Below are 19,064 nucleotides of genomic sequence, written 5' to 3'. Positions count from 1 at the left end.
TAAGGGCAATCAGGACCGCGGGGTACTTGCCCAGCAGGGAGCCTTTGTCAGGCTAAACTGCCCCACTGCACGGTATGCAGGCTACAACGAGCACTCAGGAGTGCAGGCAGGACCAGGCTGCATTTGACCGTGGAGTGCACTGAGAAGTAACGAGACATATCTCATTGGAGACCCTGAGTTTAGCTATGTTAAAAACCAGACCAGCTCTGGCCATTTAGATGGATGAGAGCACCACAATTGTAATGCCTGAAACACTTTTTGAAGGGCTATTTCTCAGACCAGCCACACTTTTTACATAGGCAGTCCCCACTCCCTCGTTGTTGTTGTTTTTTTTGTTTGTTTGTTTGTTTTTTTTTTTGTTTGTTTTGTTTGTTTTCTTTTAAACCCCCTTCTTCCTTTCTGCTATTTTGTATTAGAAAGGCCCTGTGATGATACAATGATACTCAGCAAAATAAGGAGAGTTGGAGCTCAGAGTGGTTGATGAGAAGAGCAGGAGAGCAACTCCTTGTCATCTAGTAGTAATGGTATTATGCCATTTGTCACCTGGTACAGTTCTACCCATGAAAGAAGAGCAAGGGACACTGAGGAGGAGGCTATGGGCTGGCATTCTGCTTTGGGTACTGAAGAAATAGGATGCTCCATTCAAATGGCAGTGGCATTTGAGTCTGGGAGCATTAGCAAGCCAGGAATCTTCCAGGACATTCAAAACTCCAGCTGCTTCTAGTCCCACCATTGTAAACACAGTGGCAGTCTGCTGTGCCTTGTCGGTCCTGCAGCCAAGATCCACTGGCAGCCGGTGGGCGAGGCAGCCGGGGGAGGCAGGAGAGGAGAGGTGGAAAAGGGACTGAACCCTCGGTCTGGCAACAGGAGTCTGGGCAAGGGGCAGCGGCCACCCAGCGCTCCCAACCTGGCAAGGTGAGCTCAAGGACACCCGTGTGGCCCGTGCACAAAAGCCTCCAGAAGCTCCATCTGGGGCCTTGATAAAATGGCACTGAGCCATTTTTGTACAGCACGAGGAAAAAAAAACCTGCGTGCCCCACGGAACAATCCAGCTGCTCACGCTCTTCCCTTCATGAACTTCATTCTTCGGAGGAGCACAGAGCGAACCCCTCCCTCCGACCTCCCCGTCCTGAAAGTTTGGGAGCGAGCACGTTTGTACACAATGGCCGGGCCGGCAGCAGCTGCGGAGGCCGCGGTGCCAAAGCGCAGCCCCGCGCAGGGACCGGGCTTTTCAACAGCCGGGCCGGCCCAGCTGCCGCCTGCGGCCCGTGCGGGCGGGAGGGCCCCGGGAACCTCCGGGATCGCGGCACCGGCGGCCCAGCCGTGCGGGGATCCGCCAGCGGGTGGTGAAGGGCCGTGAGTAGACCGCGGGCAGACCGCGCGGCAATGGCGAGGGACGGCGGGGGATCCCGCGGGGGACCGTGAGGCGGCCCCGCCGTGAGGGGCGGGCGGTGGATGTGACGCGCGGGCGCGCGGGGCATTGTGGGAGCTCCGGCAGCCCGTGCAGCCGATCCCGGTGGCCCCGCGGGCGGAGCGGAGCAGGAGCAGCGGGGACGGCAGCGGGGACAGGGACGGGAGCGGGGCCGCCGCCGGCCGACCGGAGACATCTTGCCCGCGCCGTAAGTGGCCGCCGAGTTCCGCCCGCCCTGCGGGGAGGAGGGGGCGCGGGGGGCTCTGTCGCGGCGCGGTGACACCCGGGGCGGTGGGGGGGGCCGGGCCGGCCGGGCGCGCCGTGGGACGGAGGGGCGCCGGTGCCCTGCCCTGAGGGAAACCGGGAGTCCGCTCGGCTGCTCCGGCTGCGCCTCGGGTGAAGCCGGGGGATCCACCCGCGCCCCGCGAAATGGTGGCAGCGGGGCTGTATTTCCATGGAATCCGCTGTGGAATGACGGCGTGGGGCTGGAAGGAGCCCGGCGGGGCTGAGGGGCGGCCGGGGGTGCGGAGCCGCCGTCTCCCCTGTCCTGCTGCTCCACGCACGGGCGGGCTCCGTCCTCGGCTCCGTCCTCGGCTCCGTCCTCGGCTCCGTCCTCGCCGCTCCCACCGCGGGTCGCCGAGCAGGGGAGGATAATCGGGGGAGACCGCGAAAAGCACAAGGCGAAAAACAGCAGGACGGGTTTTCTGTCTGTTTCACTCCGGGATGAAGAAGAACCCGCGGTGTGAAAGTTACCTGCCTGGCGTGAACGGCTTAATTTAAGAAAGCCAAACGATGTCTTTTAAACCGTAAGCAGAGGCTGACGAGAGTAGTAAAAATAAATGCTTGTCTGGGAACGGGGCTCCTTATTCTTTTAGGACTGTCACTTCTTGCGGAGGCTGCAATATGTCTGCCTGCAGGATTGGAGCAGCCCCTGTGGCCGGTCTGTGGTGTGGTGTGGGTGTTCCTCCGGGGGGACTGCGGGTGCTGCAGGGCGCAGGTGAATGCGGGTTCCCCAGGCTCCGCACCGGCCCCAGCACAGCAGCGCCGGGACCGAGAGTCCGGGCTGACGTGTTTGTGCCTGTAGGAGACACTGAGGGCAACAGACTGTCTCTGTCATTTGCGTCCCCCTGTAATCCTTTCCTTTTTTTCCATAGTATTTAAAAGTAAGTTGTAGAAGGTCGATGAAATTGTGTCTGAAGCCAGCAGTTGGAAGTGGCTCCTATGAAAGCAGGGTGGTGTAAAGCTGAGGTTGCTTCATTTATAAAGATGAAAGGAGACTTGTTGTTGAAATATACTTGGATGGAAGTTGTTATTTATCTCTTGACCATGCAAGTGAACAACCATTTTTTTCCCCCAGGACTATGTAGCTGTCACTTAGCAACAGGTCTGTAGAGAACTTGGCAGATCCACTGCCTCCCCCATTCTGAAGAGTAAAAGAAATAAATGAGTGAAGGAGCAAGAGTCCAATCAATAAAAACAGTACCTGGGTTCTCAGAGACAGCCCAGAGTTGAAAGACTTATGTTGGACAAGATAATTGCAGTTACTTTGAAAATTATGTTTTAATGCAGTTGGTTATGAAAGATTTTGCATCAAGTAGTCCCTAGAAAACTACCCAGTGTGTTTGGGAGTTTGGGGCTATTTTTTTTAAGCGTTGTGAAAGAAAGGAGTTACATTGTTTACTTAGTAATGGTTTTAGGTTATTTTATTGCATTGTTTCATAACCTTTCACTCTGAAATCTAGGCCTTTTGGGTTTCTAAAGAGCAGCTTTGCTTTGCTGTGTGTGCTATGCCCTTCTGATTGCCAGTAAAGCCAAATGTTGACAGTGTAGATTATGCCATAACTGATCTAAAAACTAGTGGCAAGACTAGAATTTGGCTTAATGACAGTAAAGTGCCTAAGCACTGCTTGTTTTGTAGATCAGCATGAGCAAATAGAGAAGTCCACCACTGCAGGCTGAGTCTTAAAAGAAACCAGTGTGTTTAAATTTGTTCTTAGGAGTTGCCTAGTTCTGCCAATACATATCAATGAGCTTTGATAAGAGATATTCTCTTGATAAGGTAGGTGATATAATCACACTCCGGAAGAACAGTCATGAACCTTTGCTCTCAGAGAAGTGCAGAAATATTTTTGTGCAACTCTGTCAGCTAAGATCAAGGCCTGCTGTTTGCTCCACAGAAAAGGTTGTCCTTCCCCAGCAAGGTTATAAAGTAGGGATAAAGGAGCAGGGGTCTGGAACTGATGCCACAAGAGGAGAAAAAAACCCTCCAGATAGATCTTCCATTGGGAGAGGAAATGTTGGCCCTGTGGGTAGTGCTGAGCATTAGGTTTTGTCATCTCAAGAGGTAAAATTGGAAAAGAAAAATGCAGCGCTTGTGGAAAGACTGCAGGGCTGGCTTGGTAGGGAGAGATGCTGTGATCACATAAAGGAGCTGTAGTTCCTTACCCAGACCCATTCTAAAGACAGGATTGTCAGAATTCAGCTCATGGTCCTTGTTCCAGGAGTGATGCAAGAATCACACCATTCATGACCTCTGATGGGTCAAGTTCTTGCAATCCTTTCTCTCAGCAGTATAATATCTATTTTAAGTTTTGTTCTGCATCTGGATTTTGCCCTGGAAGCATCCATATGAATTCTTTATTATGTTTTTATTTTCTTACAAAAATGTCAAGGGACAAAGTTGTTTTCAAAATGTTATTTAAAACAGTTTTTCTGCATTGAATTCACAAATAGTCCAGTGACTTAAGGCCCTCTATAAATTTTTATGCTTTCTATTTAGTATACAAAAAACCTATAATGTATAAATGGTTATTTCAGGCCAGTTCTCCCAGCAGTGGTCAGTGAAGACAATTGTATTTACGTTTTCCTGACTATTGGTGGCAGGATGCCCAGCAGAAACTCTTGTCACACTCCCAGCACTGTTCTAGTGGAGGTTTGCACATTAAGGGGTATTTGTTTTGGTGTTTCAGACCCTCTGTGGGAGGGAGGGACTTCTGCCAGTTGAATACAATTGTGCAACAGTGTTTTGTTTAGCACACAGATTTTGTGAAAACGTTATTCCAGCTTTTCCCATCCTTTATGTTACTGCTATAGGAATTTAAATTGTCTTAATCTTCAGCAGAAAGTACACCTATTGTTCATTCCTAGATGGGGAGTGTTCTCTTGGTTTTCCAAATGAAAATACGTGTATGGTGTTACCTTGTCACATGAGAAGTTAATGGAGTTTTGGAAGAACTGTTTTACAACGAGTTTCACTCTTCTGTCTGTTTCAGACCTCAAAGTGTTGCTGCTTTGATAAAGAACTTGAGCTAAAGTTTGAAATCACATCAAATCAAATGATAACTGAGTGATTGGTTCTTTTTAGTTCTGTTTTACCTAGAAACCAGAGTCCCAGGCAGAGACACTGTTGTGCCAGGCAAGTATTATCAGAGATCATTCTATACCATTTTATAAATATGCCAGAGTAGCCTCTGATTAGCTAAAAACAGAGCAAGTTCGTTGTCACAGCAAAGTCAAATGCACCTTTTCAGCAAGAGTTCACTGTGGCTATTATGGGACATAAATAGATTTAAGAGAGAATGGCAGCACTTACATTGTTAATCTTTTGAAACAATGGAAAGAAAACAGTGTTGCAGTTAATCTCTCATGATACAAAAATGAACTTTCCAGCTTAGTCTTTGTACTGAAAGAAAAGAAAAATAATTACTACATCTTAGTATTTTTCCTATTGTAGTAATGATCTCCTGGATTCCACTACTTACTGATATGATGATGTAGATCTAAATTGAATCATCTCTTTGCTGAGCGCAGTTAATACACCAGTGTGAGCCCACGATCAGAGCAGCCTCTGTCTGACAGCAGTAAGATTCATAGTAATTTATTTAGTCATTAAGAACCAGTACCTGAAAACTGTTAATAACAGACTGGGTTTGTTACTGCTATTTGATCAAAGTGTCAAATCAACTGAACTAATGAAGTGCTGCATTTGGAATTTGGGTATCGCTTTACCAGGATGTTCAGGCTGTACTTAAAGAATTATGTGATGCTAAACCTTTCAGAAAAACAGATGCCTATGGGCATCTGAGGAAGATGGTATTTGAAAGTGTGGTTCAGCAGAGTGTCTGTCTTCACACAGAAAGACATGGCCAACCAGAGTTACTTCAGCCAATTTCAAAGAGAAAGAAGTTAATTATGCTGATTTCATCACTGCACCTTAAGGTTATTTCTTAGGAAATGTATTTCTGGCTTGCAAAGACATGATAGCAGAGGAGCCTTGTAGCTTGAATCTTTGCTGTGACCCAATTAATACACCATCAGATCTTGTTTATGCATCTGGAGATCTTAGAAAGCAGTGTGAATCTTGCCACAGTCTTTAAGGGGTTTCAAAAGGCTGTGAATCAAGTGCTAAATTCTGTATCTAGGGCAATCTCTGTCCAAGCACAGCAGAGCCACTGAAGAATATAGTGTCAAATTTGATTTGAAGTCAAAGGTGAACTTAGATACTTGACTCCTCAGTGATATCCCCTGATTATCATAGTGATAATTTTATGAACTCTCACATTGAAACAAAATCATTTTATTGTCAAATCTTTGGAGACTTCGTAATGTATTTGGTAAAGTTCTCAACAATTCCATTGCAGGGCAGAAGAAGGAAAGTACTGGTCCATTGACCGTGATTTATTAAAAAATATATTTACTTACTTTTATTATACTGCTCAAATCTTGTCTGAACTATGATGCGTGTGATAAGGTTGCCTTCGGTTGCCTCTCTGATCTGTGGGCTCCCAGTGACTCAGCAAACAGCTCTAGTTCATTAGTGTTGGCAGCATTCCAGAGTTTCTGGTGTTACAAAGATAAACCATTTTGGAACATGTAAGGCACACGGCTCTCTTTGGTTTTTGATCTGTTGCCATGCTCTTTACATTTCACCTCAGTACATTTTCTTGTGGCTTTTGCAAGTGAAGTCTCTTTCCCTTCCTTTTTTCGGTGGAGAACTAGAAACAGGGAAGAGACATTTGAGAGTCGGTTGGGCCATCCTGCAGCTCAAAGGCAGGACAAACAGGTTCTGCAAAGTAATGATCCTGAATACACAATTAAGGTCTGGAAAAGGTTTCCATGCCAGGCTCTGACTTTCTTTCACCTTCCAAATTACGTGGTTGGTAACAGTAAAAGTGGTACTCCAAACCTAATTGAAGTTTTCCTCCCTCCACTCCCAACATCTAAACAATCTCAACATCCAGTGACTCACTGCATATAGGAATGGGATCCTTGAGATGAGAAGGTCTGAGACTCATCTGTATAATTTCATCTGCACATTTCACCTTTAATACTAAAAGTTTCACAAGTTCTTTGTTTAGTCATTATGCAACCCCATGCACCAGCACCTTTCAGATTCAGGCCAACTTTCTCCTCAGAAATAAACTTACAGCTAGAAAGATCATTAATGTTCCATATAAGGGGATCAGGTGAATTGTCAAGATAGGTCCAGTGTACCCTAAACATAAATGTGAGTAGTGTGACCAAGTGCATAAAATAAAGAGAGAAATTACCAGTAGAATTTGCAGAAGTGATAAAATAAGCTTATGAAAGAAAAAAAAAAGACACCATTTTATATATGGGTTGGTGTTATTCTGTATTACTGCCTACTTTACTAATGCTTTGGTGCAAATGTTACAGCAGCTGATAGCTAAGAAGACACTATCTCAAAGAAAGAAAACATTAGGAAGTAAAGATTTCCTTATTCTCTTCCAGCTGTTCTGACATCCCATAAACACACTAAGTGATTAATAAAAGTTTACTGGTTAAGGCTTGCAGGCTTTCTCTAGAAAAATTATGTTTATCATCATTGACCTCTCAGTTACAAACCAAATATATTGCAGGGCAGCACAGATATTTCTTATGCCCCTTTCCATGGTGTTTGATTCAATGAACCTCTTAACATTTGAGGTTAAACATCCTTAGTACTGTTGATGAAAATGGATTATGAAATATGGAAATAATTCCTGGCAGAAGGTCTATAGACAAGTCAATGCCCCACCCAGCCTTCCTGCTAACAAAGACAGAGCTAACTAGATGAGAAAATGCAATTAAATTGATATTTTTGAAATCATTGGTGAGCTGCATTTGGGTCATTTCCCAAGGCAAGAAAATTGGCTTTTGTCCTCTTATTCACAGATTAGTGGTTGTTACAGAGCTGAGTCCACAGCAGAAGAAGGAGCCCTTTTGATGGCTTCCCCTTCCAAAGATTCCTATCTGTTTCTGGACATGAGTTTCCTAAATGTAGTGTGACTTTCACCTGATCTACAAAGATGGGATTATTTTGTTTAACTTTAAAACACAGTAAACCCATTGTATTTAATGTACTTAATGTGCTGTGCAGGTGTAGATTCTGATGGATGGAATGTGGAAAGGAAAAGAAACCTCTGATACTCATGTTCCTTTAGCTATCCTGACTGGTCTTTGTTTGGCAGTTATGTAGCCTGAATCTTATTGACTCATTGAGAATTGAAGGACTGCAGGACGTGTCAGCACAGAACAGATATTGCAAAACCTAGAAGTGGGTTTGATGAATCTGTTTTGCCTAATTCTGAGATTGCTCCATTGTGGATTCAGGCATGTGGGAAATACAGTTAGGTTCATAAGGGTAAGGAGAGAATTCAGAAGGAATAAGCAAAAAGTAGGGGAAATAGAGGAATGGTGTGATGGGAAAGCAGGATTAAAGGGGGTTTCATTGTGGAGTGTATAAACACATCAGTGAATTTGCACGTGTGCTGGGAGGATTTGTGCAGCAAGGGAAGAAGAGGGATGCACAGAGGTGTCTGTGTATCACTGATGCATTCTGCTGGTTTCCCTGGAGCTCAGACGTGAGGGAGGGGAGAGATGGAGAGATGGGAACTGCCTCCTTTCCTCTGAGGTAATTTCAAAACCCAGTGAGTTGCCTAAACCTTCAAAGAGATCTTGAGAGCCTGTGAACCCTCCACCTCTTTGGATTTGTCAGTTTCTATTTACAGCCTGAGCAGAAATCAAAGAGAGGACAGAATATGTTTGACAGCTGTATCAGCAGTAGGTTCCCTCAGTGAGATAAACCCAGATACAGTTGTCAGATACGTGCTGGGTGTTCAGATCACTGTGCTGTTAGGGAAAGGTGGCAGATAGAAGATCATCAGATTCCTGGAGGGAATGGTGAAGCAATATGGTCTTCAGTGTGGAGATGGCTGAGTTTCAGTAGATTCAAATCTCAAGGGGGTCATTTCAGATCTTTCTAAAAATAGAACATTTACTGTACAGGAGATGTATTTTCCAATCCAGGCCTTTGTTCTGTCAATTCTCACACATCTTGAAAATCGAGTTTTTTAAAGGAGGTGAATACGCTTTATGAAAGCTTTAGTTTCTCCTAGTTTGGAATGAAATTATGTATGAACATAGCTGCCCTACTACAGCTGTTCAAATGCCCTTTCAAAAGGTTTTCATGGAGATAAGGGGGTTGTGTCAGTCTTCTCACAGAAATATCCTCTGCTTCAATGCAGAAGTTTTATTTTGAATCTGGTATTTATCACTCTTGCTCCATTAGTGGTACTGGGTTTAATCTTTTAGGAATCTCAGGAAAGTAGATTTTTAGGAAATAACTTGTTTTATGTATTTTCTGTATAAATTTATGCCAAATTACAATGGGAAGTAAACATTCTGTGGGAAATTATTTTAGATTCTTGTTGTGTATACTCTCAAAAGGCAACTTGTCTGTATATTGTAGACACTCTAATGCATTGCCTACCCCCAAATGCTGATTTGCCTCGGAATTCAGTGTGTGCTCTTACAGTACCGTCCTTCTTAATAACCTTTTATCACTTGTTCCTTTTTTTTTTTTTTCTTTCTTCCTAAATATAGAGTGCTGTTTCAGACCTGATACAGACAAGATGTCCAGCAGGGGTGGAAAGAAGAAGTCAACCAAGACTTCGCGTTCGGCGAAGGCTGGGGTGATATTCCCTGTTGGAAGGATGCTCCGGTACATTAAGAAAGGTCACCCCAAGTACAGAATTGGTGTTGGTGCTCCTGTCTACATGGCTGCTGTGCTGGAATATCTAACTGGTAGGTTTTGCTGAATTATGTGGAATAGTAGCTGTAAAAGTTAAACACAAACTGAATTTGCACCGAAAAAAACCCAAACAAACTAAAAAAGTTGCAGCTGAAGTGTGTGTTATGCTAATCACACGTCTAAGCCAAAATCAAGGTACCCTCAGCCCTGCCTCAGAGCCTTGATGACTTCTGTTCATTCCAGCATGGAATTTGCTTTCACCACTTGTAAACACACTCCTTCCACATAGACAGTCAGGCTTCCCACTGCCACCAGTGCGTGTGGACTACGTTGTTGCAGTCTTGCTTTGATTTTGTGCCTGATGACTTTGTTTGGGTTATAATTGTCTGTTAAGCTTATACATTAATTTTAAATAGAGAGCCTCTCCATGTTTACACAGGGCTGAGACTGCTTGCAGCCTTGTTTAAACATTTTTGTTCAATTTACAGATTTCTTTTCAGACTACACATGCTGTTGGCAATTTGTTTGATTGAGTCTGTGTACACATGCACACTGTTCATCTGCTCTGGATCTACGTAGTTTATTTGCTTACAGTTGTAGTTCTTGGTCAGTTCCCTTCATCACATCAGAATAAGAATACCTTAAATAGCTATCTCATCCTCACCTTCTTGCAGGACAAAAGTGTTATTTTTCCTCCAATTAGAAAGAAGCTTCAAAGGAAAAAAATGCTTTGCCCAATGACATAAACAACCATGAGACATGCAAGTAAAGATCTTTACATAGCTGTTTTGTTCTCAAACAAAACTTAAGACGCTGCAAGCTTACCCCTCCAAACATTGCAAAAGCAGTCAAAATGGTCAAGAGGCTTCAGTCACCTTCATGTGGCCAGGCTGACATCTAAGTATATACCTGTGGTGTAGGGATCTAGCAAAAAGCACAAGTTCCAAATAGATGAGTGTTTGGGGCCAAATTCTATTAGCATGATTAAGGAAAAGCTTGAATTGGATCTTATTTATCAAAGCAGTGTTTCTTTTTCCAGTTCATCTGCTTGTGTTGGTGTTCTTGCCATAGATTCAAGTGTTTCAATGGATAGGAGACTTTAAGCTGCATTGGTGTGCTCTGAAAGGTACAGGTTTTTCTTTGACTCAAGCGCAAAGTTATAAAGCATTGACTTTTCTGGGAGTATTTAAAACTGAAGCAACATGAACTTACCACAGTTTTAGATGTGTTTTATAATGGCTCTTGACATTGCAGGACAGAAGATTTCTTCCTATAAAGTTTCTTCTTCCCCTAAAGGCAAAGATTGGCAATATTTCCAAATAATTAATAGAGTGCTTGTTTTGGGTGGGGTATTCATACAGTCAAATATGTATTTTTTTTTTCCCTTCACTTGCTGATATTCGGTTTTCTTTATTTGGGCCTTTTCTTTAAAAGAATGCTTTTAAACTTCATAGATGGCCTTAAAAAATTAACATTTCCTTTAGCTAGGTTCCTGCTTACAGCAATAACAACTCAAATAAAAGGCTCCTTAGGGTGAAGGGTGCTTTGAATGCTGTCTTTTTAAAGAAACAGAGCAATACAGGTGAGCTTAAGGCTCTGCTAATGAGCAGCACATGTTACTAGTCAGCTATGTGTTGAATGAGGCAGTGATAGTTTAGGCAGTTAAGAATAGGCTGGGGAAATAAAGGTGTTTCTTTTAGTGCTGTGCATCTTGGGAACATGTCTGAGCACATTACCAACAAGAAGGAAAAAACTCAAGGAAAAGTAACATACATCACTTTAGGAAAAATAAAAGGTAGGAGGAAAGGATAGCTATAGGAAAAAGTACTTTCCTTCTTTATCCTTTTAAACTAATTTTGGGCAGTTTTGCTGTGTTTTTTATGTCTCCTCTGAAGGCTAGGTAGATAATCCTAGTAACCTGTAGCTCACGGTTTTCTTTCATTCCTGTACATAGATGTGTCTCAAAAGCACAGTTATCCTTTCTTTCCAGAGTTAGTACTGGTTTTATCATAGAATGATTTGGGTTGGAAGAGGCTCGAAGTTCATCTTGTTCTAATCCCCCATCCGTGGACAGGGATACCTCCCATTAGACCAGGTTGCTCCAAACCCCATCCAGTCTGGTGGCCTTGAACCATCTTGGCCATTTCCAGAGATGGGGCAGCCACAGCTTCTCTGGGCAACTGTGCCAGTGCCCCAGCACACTCACAGGGAAGAATTTCTTCCTAATATCTAATCTAAATCTATCCTGCTTCAGTTTGAAGTGATTCCTCCTTGTAGTCCCATCACTACAAGTCCTTCCCTCTCCCCAGGTAAAGGGTCTTTCTTGTAGACCCCTTACTGTTTCAATCTGGTAGAGGTTTTTTTTTCCTTTCTCTATGTATTTCACACTCTGTATAGTATAATTTTTTAGCCTTTAGTGCTCAGTATGTTTTCTGAACTTGAGGTCATTCATCTTTTTCAGTGTAATTCAGAAACAGCCCCTTGAAATTGAATGCTTTGAGATTTTTGGTTTGTATTCTTTTTACCTCTTGGCAGTTATTACTTCACAAAACCAGAGAAATCCTGACTTCTCTCCAGGAGAGTTTTTAAAGATCCTCGTGTCAGCACATGGTCTGAGACCAAATCAAAGCATTTCAACCATTTCAAAGTAAAACCAGGAACGTGACATAATAGGAAGGAGACCATGTGAACTGGCATGCTAATAAATTGGCTAAATCAAAAAGCAATCCTCTGCATCCAGGAAGGAGAAGTATAAAATATCAAAAGCAGTCATAGGAAAGAGAAACTTCAGAAACAAAAATGGGAGGGGAAATGACAGAGACATGACCTAATAGAAAGGAACCTGCTAAGGTTTAAAAATTGGTTCATTGGTGTGCAGAATATGGAACCAACTTTAATCCTTCAGAAGGTGAGGTGCTAAATTTTGCTGGCCTTAGCTGAGGTTTAGCTTTGATGTAAATCTGAAATTAGCCCATAATGTGCTCAGGTCTGGGATTTTTTGTTCAATTTGAGATTTGAAATTCTGAAATGCTTCCAGCTGTTCAGACTCGAAGTTCTGTTCTGGATTAATCTGGAGTTATGACCTACCCACTTTCTATTATGAAAGTAGCTTATTTTTATCATGTATGTACAACTCCTCATTGGAAAGTAAGAGTACATATTCTATGATTCCTCATGTCGTAGTTTTCAATATACTTCACATTTAAACAAGTTGCACAGTGAGTGTCCTACTTTTCTTACTTACTCACTAAAGGTTCTTGTTACCTAGAAGTAACATTAGAACATAGTTCTCTTATCAGCACAAACAATGTATTCAGTTTGGGTTCTTAAGCCAAGTTGCTTATTGTTTCCTGGTTTTTATCTATGGAAATAATGTGTTATGTTCACTGTAAATGGGATGCAAGTGTGTCTTTTGTGGGTAAATGTGCAGAAAGTACCTCTGATTGTTACCAGTGTTGAAGCAGGTGGATATACTTCCTTTATTTACTCTGGAGGAATAGTGTGGATGCCAAAGAACTATAAATGCACACTTCTTGTTTCTTTTCCTTCTTTGCAGCAGCAGTTCATGCAGTGCTTCCTGCCTTGCACAAGCAGAGGCAGCACAAGCATAAATTAATTTTAAGCATTATCAACAGTTTTCAGTTGGCACATTCAGTGTTGGTAATTTCTTTTGTTTTCTTTCCTTATTTCTTTCCTTATTGCACTTATTTTCCAACGGTTCCTTGCCTATTTGTCTTCCCTAATGTGGACTTCAGAAAACTGCAATCCCCTTAATTTCTCTGCTGAGTAGTGCATCAGTATCAGTTTATGTCAAAAAAGAGCCGTAGGTCAGTCAAGAGAATGGCCACAGACTTCACTGGGGGCATTGCAGCCACTCACATGAATTTTGGTGGTTTGTATGTCAGAACAGGTCCTGCCATAGATCTCATCAGGTATGGTCTTTTCAGATGTAGAACTTGCCTGAGTTACAATATGTAGTCCAACTTTCTTACTAACAGAAAAAGATAACTCCTTTGCCCTTGAAAAACAGAAATCTCTTGAGCGTATTTAAAGGCAGAAAGAGCCAGGCCTGCAAGTGATTTCTGCTCCCCCTTCCCCCATCATCTGTTCTACACTGTAAATAAATTTCAATTGCCAAAATGTCATAGCAAATGAGGAGAAGGAGAAGTTTATAAAACAGCAGGAGCACAGGAATACAGAAGAAATGAGACTCTGATTTATATTTGTTCCATGCATATGAAGGTAGGAGAAAATGTTAAATACCTGTTTTCTCCATTAGATCTTTTTCTCAGCCATGATTTTGGGATTTTTTTTGCACAGGGGTACTGTTGATCGTATATTTTCTTGAAATGTAAAATAAGCATTTTTGAACTCCACAGTTAGAATTGCATCTGGGACATGGCTGTGTTTACCTGAGTTTTTGTTTTCAGGCTTTCTGATGTCACTAGAATAAAATAATGGGGGTGCTGGAGCTCAGTTCATTGCATTTTTATCTTGATTAATTTTCAATGTGAGAAACATTCTTGATCCAGCTGCTGATTGGCTCCAAAAGGGAAGTCCTTCCTGAGAGCAGTAGGTTCAACTGCTCACTTCAGATGCTCACTTTGCAATGTGCAAGCGGAGCAAACTGAACTGCTGTTCACATCTTGTGTTCTGCTCACTGACCAAAATCTTCACAGAGTCACAGAGGAACACAATGATTTGCCCTCTCTGTCAAAGCAGATGTTCCACTGAACTTCTGCTTAGAAGCAGAGGGGAGCTCAGGGGTCCACAGTAAAAAAGCATTAGGTTAAAAGCAGATTCAGGTTCCAGGCAATCTGATGGTCCCATAAATAACCATCCTTGGAGAGTAATGAAATTTAAGAAGATAATTAATTGACAATATCTTTTCGATACCATTGAAATGTGTATTTACTACCAAGATACATTTCTTCTATTTATACAGGCAACTTTAGAAACACTACTTCATTTCATGGTGGTGTACCACAAACTCTGTCCCAAAAACACCTGAAGTAAATTAGTGGCTTGCAGAACCTGTGCCTTCCTTGAGCAAGCGTGAAAATACTTCTTTGTATGTAGTGTGCTTTTAATATGAATTAATACTGCACCTAAAATACAGCAGGGCTGTTCATGGTAATAACTCACAAGCAGAGACCTTTTGACTATATCAGCATAGGAAAACTCCTTTGTAACATTCCTTTTATATAAGACCTGTATCATGCTCTCAAGTGAAGTGTCATTATCACAATTTAAAATTGCTCTACTTGTAGGAAGTGCATCTTTAGATATAAAACTTTGCACTGTTATCAACTGAATGACCAACCTTCTGAATTATAAAAGTATGAATCAGTGTATTTCAATGTCTGTAAATGAAGAGTTTTCTTTCACTGATAAGCCTTTCTTTGGCTTCAGCCCTGTAACCACTAACGTACGTGATTGTCTCATTGTGTAATCCCATTAACTTCCACGGATCTCTGAGTTACAAAAGCTCACTCAGTACAAAATTACTGACCTGATTACAGTCCTAATGTGTTCTCCAAGCTGCACGGGTCAGGTCTGATGAAAAATCCAAGCGCCAACAAGAGTGTTTTCTTGTAATAAAAACTGTAACAGCGCATAGAACTGTGTCAGCATAGTTCAGAGGGGTAAATATGCACCATTGTGACGTGTGTCTCCTATTGCAACAATGTACAAAATGGTGGATGGGGCTGGTTTAGTTTTTATGGCATTGTCAGTGAATATTTTCTTCCCTGAAAATGTTAATTTTTTGCTGTATTTCAGTTATATTTTAATACCTCTGTATCTAACATGAAACACTTCTTATTCTAGTAAGTCATTTCATCTGTTTATTTGGCTAAGTTGCAATAGAGTAATGACTTCGTCTATATAATGCTGCTGAGTTTAATAGTATCAGCCTTTGTTTGGAAGAATGGAGTGTAAGGGAAGTGTAAAACAAAAATGTGGCTGATTTTGCTACACAGGTTTTTCCTACCCATACCTTTGTCTTAACTGGATTTCCTTGTTGAGAAGAATAAAAGAATCTCTAAAGCTTAAGTCTTTTCTTTTTTGGGCCTTTATCCTTGGAATGACAGTTGTAGCACAACTGGGTAGAAGCAGAAAGACTTCCTGACTCCTCAGTGTATTTACCAAGCAGTTTCTTTCCTCAGATATTCTCAAATATTAGAAGTTCCTGCATCAACTATTGTAAGCATGATTTTTTTTCACCTTTTTTCCATGAGGATTATTTAGAATGCCTGAGTTCAGAAAATGTTCTGTCTTCGGTCTTCAGTATTTTTCCAAAGTATATTTTTCCCTGAATTACCTTTAGAAATGAAATTCCATGTGGATTCTTCGGTGCAGTCAGATGAAATGCTCCATCCTCAATATAAACTTCACTGGGGAAAAATAAATTTAGGGGATATATAGTGAAATTCAATATTTCTAAAGCAAACAGGAGGTACTTTTCTCCCAAATTGCAAAAATGTCTGTGATATAGCAAGCCTTGTTAGTGCAAGATGTTATGGATACTAAAAAGGTGTTAAACTTTTCTGAATTGGTTCATAAAACAATTAAATGCATCCATGGAAGTGAAATCTGTTGGGGAACTAAACAAAAAGACAGCATTTCTAACTTGGGGAACCACTCAACCTGTACATGGCTGAAATCAGAGGGAATGTTCTGGAAAAGTAGCATTTTAAGTTTGCTTGTTCCTTTAATACTCCAGCCCACTTGCCCTTGGGCATTGGCTGAGGACTGGAGGTCAGGCTGGATGTGGGCTTTGCTCCAAGGAAGTTACAGCGAGTCCTCTCCATTTCTTTAATGTTTAGAAATGCAGCATTAAAGACTAAGCCAGGAGTGGGTCTCAGGATGTGAGTAGTCTCCTGTATTCTTTAACAGCCAGACCAAAGCATACATGGAATCATTTAGATTGGAAAAGCCCTCCAAGATCATCAAGTCCAACTGTTAACCTGGTGCTGCCAAGTCCAACACTAAACCATGTCCCCAAGTGCCACATGCTGCACTTGATCAGGTAACGTCTGTAAGCAGTTACTTTAATCATGTTTGAATGCCTTTCTAGAACATATGTAAGCTGTTATGAGGAATAGAGAAGTGTACTGCCAGGTAGAAGAAGCTCCACTGAAAAAAGAATAAAGGCTGATTTGAGTTAGATCAAGATTCTTGTGGAGAAGGGCTAGGCTATCTCTTTAAATTAGTACTGAGAGTGTGGCCACTGTAGTAGATCAGCTCTGAGTTGAAATTCAGGTTTCCCTGACAACTGAACTCTCATATCTTTTACAGAGCAATAGTAAACAAAAAATTAAAATCTAAAAAAGAAAAATAAACAAAAGGAAGGAAGTTAAATAACATTGAATCTCTCATAAAAAGAAAAAGGATAATATTAAAGCGTAGAAAAAAAGTTGAAAAGACGTATAAGTTAAAAGGCTCTAAGTGAAAGTGGCTTTTGTGGCCTGAATTTGTGTTTTATGTAAACAGCAGTCTGTCATCTGCCTCACAGAAATGCAAAACTTAAAATAACTTGGCAAAGTTAACAGTTTTTCCTTTAAGGGGCCTAGTTTTGATACAGCTCAGACCCTCAAGACTGAAAGGACTGGGGTTTTTATCACATCCTAAGAGAACGATTGCCCTGCTGAGAGTTAAAGTTTCATCACAGCTTGTTCAAAGCAGTAAAGTTTCTTGAACTGATTTTCACTGCATCAGATTTCCATAACTTTGAACCAAGGCTGAGAACTGTTTTATTGGAATGCATAAGAGGGAAAGTGTTGTTAAATGATTCTACCTTCACTCTTGCAACTGCAGATTCCAAGGGGATTGGGTGGAATACACAGAGAGAAGAATGCAGGAAACTCTTAACAGCCTTGGTTGATTTGGATTGATTGGGTTAAAACCTTCCGGAATCATGTAAAATGAATCTCAAGTCAATAAAATGCTGATAGGAAGGATGATTAATTTGAAGTACAATAAACAAGGTTCCTTGTCATGTAGTTGGCTTTGTAGCAAATACATATTTTTCTCAATGGAATTGTATCAACATTCATTTTTCTTTGATTTCTGGATATTGTTTTCAATTTTCTTTTGAGGAGTGGCTTCACAATTTTTTTGGAAACCCCTGACTTGTTCCTGTTGGAATTTCCTTGTTCAGAAATTGGCCTTGTGTCAGCACATCACCTGTTAGTTGTTAAAAGTTTAATTTTCAAAGATATGATTTCATCTCCCTGAAGACAAGGTGGACAAAGAGAGCTACAGCTATAATTTAGCTTGAGATGTAAACCAAAAAAATAAAAGAGAAAAGAAAAAAAAACATTTTGGGGATGAAGTCAGACCAATTGAATTGACTGTTTACATTGAGAAAGTATTTCATCCTGGAATGCATGATAAGCTTTGTCATTTAGGCTTGAGAGGAGTTTTAGTCAGTAATGACTAGTAATATTTTGTTTGAAAACTAGAGATAAATGAACTAGAGCATTCTCCAAGAGTGGGAGGAGAATGCATTTGCTTTTGTAGCATCCAGGTCTGCAGTTTCTACTGTGCCTGCTTTGTTCTGGCCTAATAGTAAGTAGTTTCATTTCCAGAGTTTGCAAGTGTTGTGAAATACCAATGTAGCGATACTCAGGGCAGAGAGCAGCCCCCTGTGAAGCAGGAAAATTCAAGTAGTGAAATTGGGAACTTGGTAGGATGTCTAAGAGATGATCAGAGTTTCTGAAAGTAAAAGATGAGGAAAACTGAAATCTGAATCCTGAAAACTTCATTCAGGATGAGGTTTCTGTGGAGACTTCTGACACTTTCTGGTTGTATTTGAGTAGGAAATGTCTTGAGAACAGCTTTTCCTGTGGTCTTATCTCAAGCTTAAATATGAAGATACACAACCAGTTTGCTTTTCTCCTTTAAAAATATTTAACTGAACTTTTAAAAACCTCAGCGGAAGAAAAGCAGTTTTGGTCCAAGTGCTGAGAACAGGCTTAGATCAATTTTCACTACCCGTATCCCAGTTGTAACTATTATGAAGAAGTTTTTCAAGGGATCTAAATGAAAACAGCCTTGGAGATAAATTTTACAGAAAATTTTTTAACTTTTAGGGTTTTGCACTCAATACCTCTACTTTAATAATGACTGAAAAGAAGAAAAATATTAATCATAAGATAGGATTAATAATATTCATAATTAATCAGAAGATAATATCAATCATAACATTAATAAGTATTATATTATAATAATTAAATTAATAATAATTAATTTTAATTTGTCTTTTAAATCAAATTGATATGCTAATGGTATAGTCAGATTTCTGAGGCCTCCATACCTTTTTTGCTATTTAACAGCTGTCCATACATGAATCTATCACATGCTGACATTACATTCCTAATTAATTTTCTTTTCCTCATTATACAGCTCTCAGGCTTTTTCTGGTTTGTTTTATATCTGTACTTATAGAGTATGTGTTGGTTTGCATTTTTGTTTGAAATTATTCAAAAGCACAGAAAAACTCATTTGTGCGGATGGAGTTTCTCTTCATATTAAGCTGATTTCAGTATGTAGTATTTGAAGGATGCCTTCCAAACCATATAATATCGAAAAACTTGGGATTTTTCATCATTTAAAAAA

The 19,064-nt window shown here is 41.1% G+C and overlaps 1 protein-coding gene across 5 annotated transcripts in view; it reads left to right on the top strand.

The window, feature by feature from the left end:
• The first annotated feature begins 1,510 nt into the window (after positions 1-1,510).
• Positions 1,511-19,064, top strand: part of MACROH2A1 (macroH2A.1 histone) — a 42,886-nt gene continuing 25,332 nt past the window's right edge. For 4 of the 5 annotated variants that reach the window (XM_083871825.1, XM_083871823.1, XM_083871824.1 and 1 more), the window contains exons 1-2: positions 1,511-1,619; positions 9,296-9,496. In XM_083871825.1, coding sequence (XP_083727951.1) covers positions 9,325-9,496 — 172 coding nt within the window. In that variant the 5' untranslated portion in view covers positions 1,511-1,619; positions 9,296-9,324. Of the gene's footprint in view, positions 1,620-4,683; positions 4,827-9,295; positions 9,497-19,064 lie in introns of all 5 variants that reach the window. The other variant, XM_083871822.1, reaches the window with a different exon arrangement.

This window comes from Zosterops lateralis (genome assembly GCF_965231275.1).
Source record: "Zosterops lateralis genome assembly, chromosome: 14".
NCBI lineage: Eukaryota > Metazoa > Chordata > Aves > Passeriformes > Zosteropidae > Zosterops > Zosterops lateralis.
This window is presented reverse-complemented; position numbering and strand designations above follow the sequence as displayed.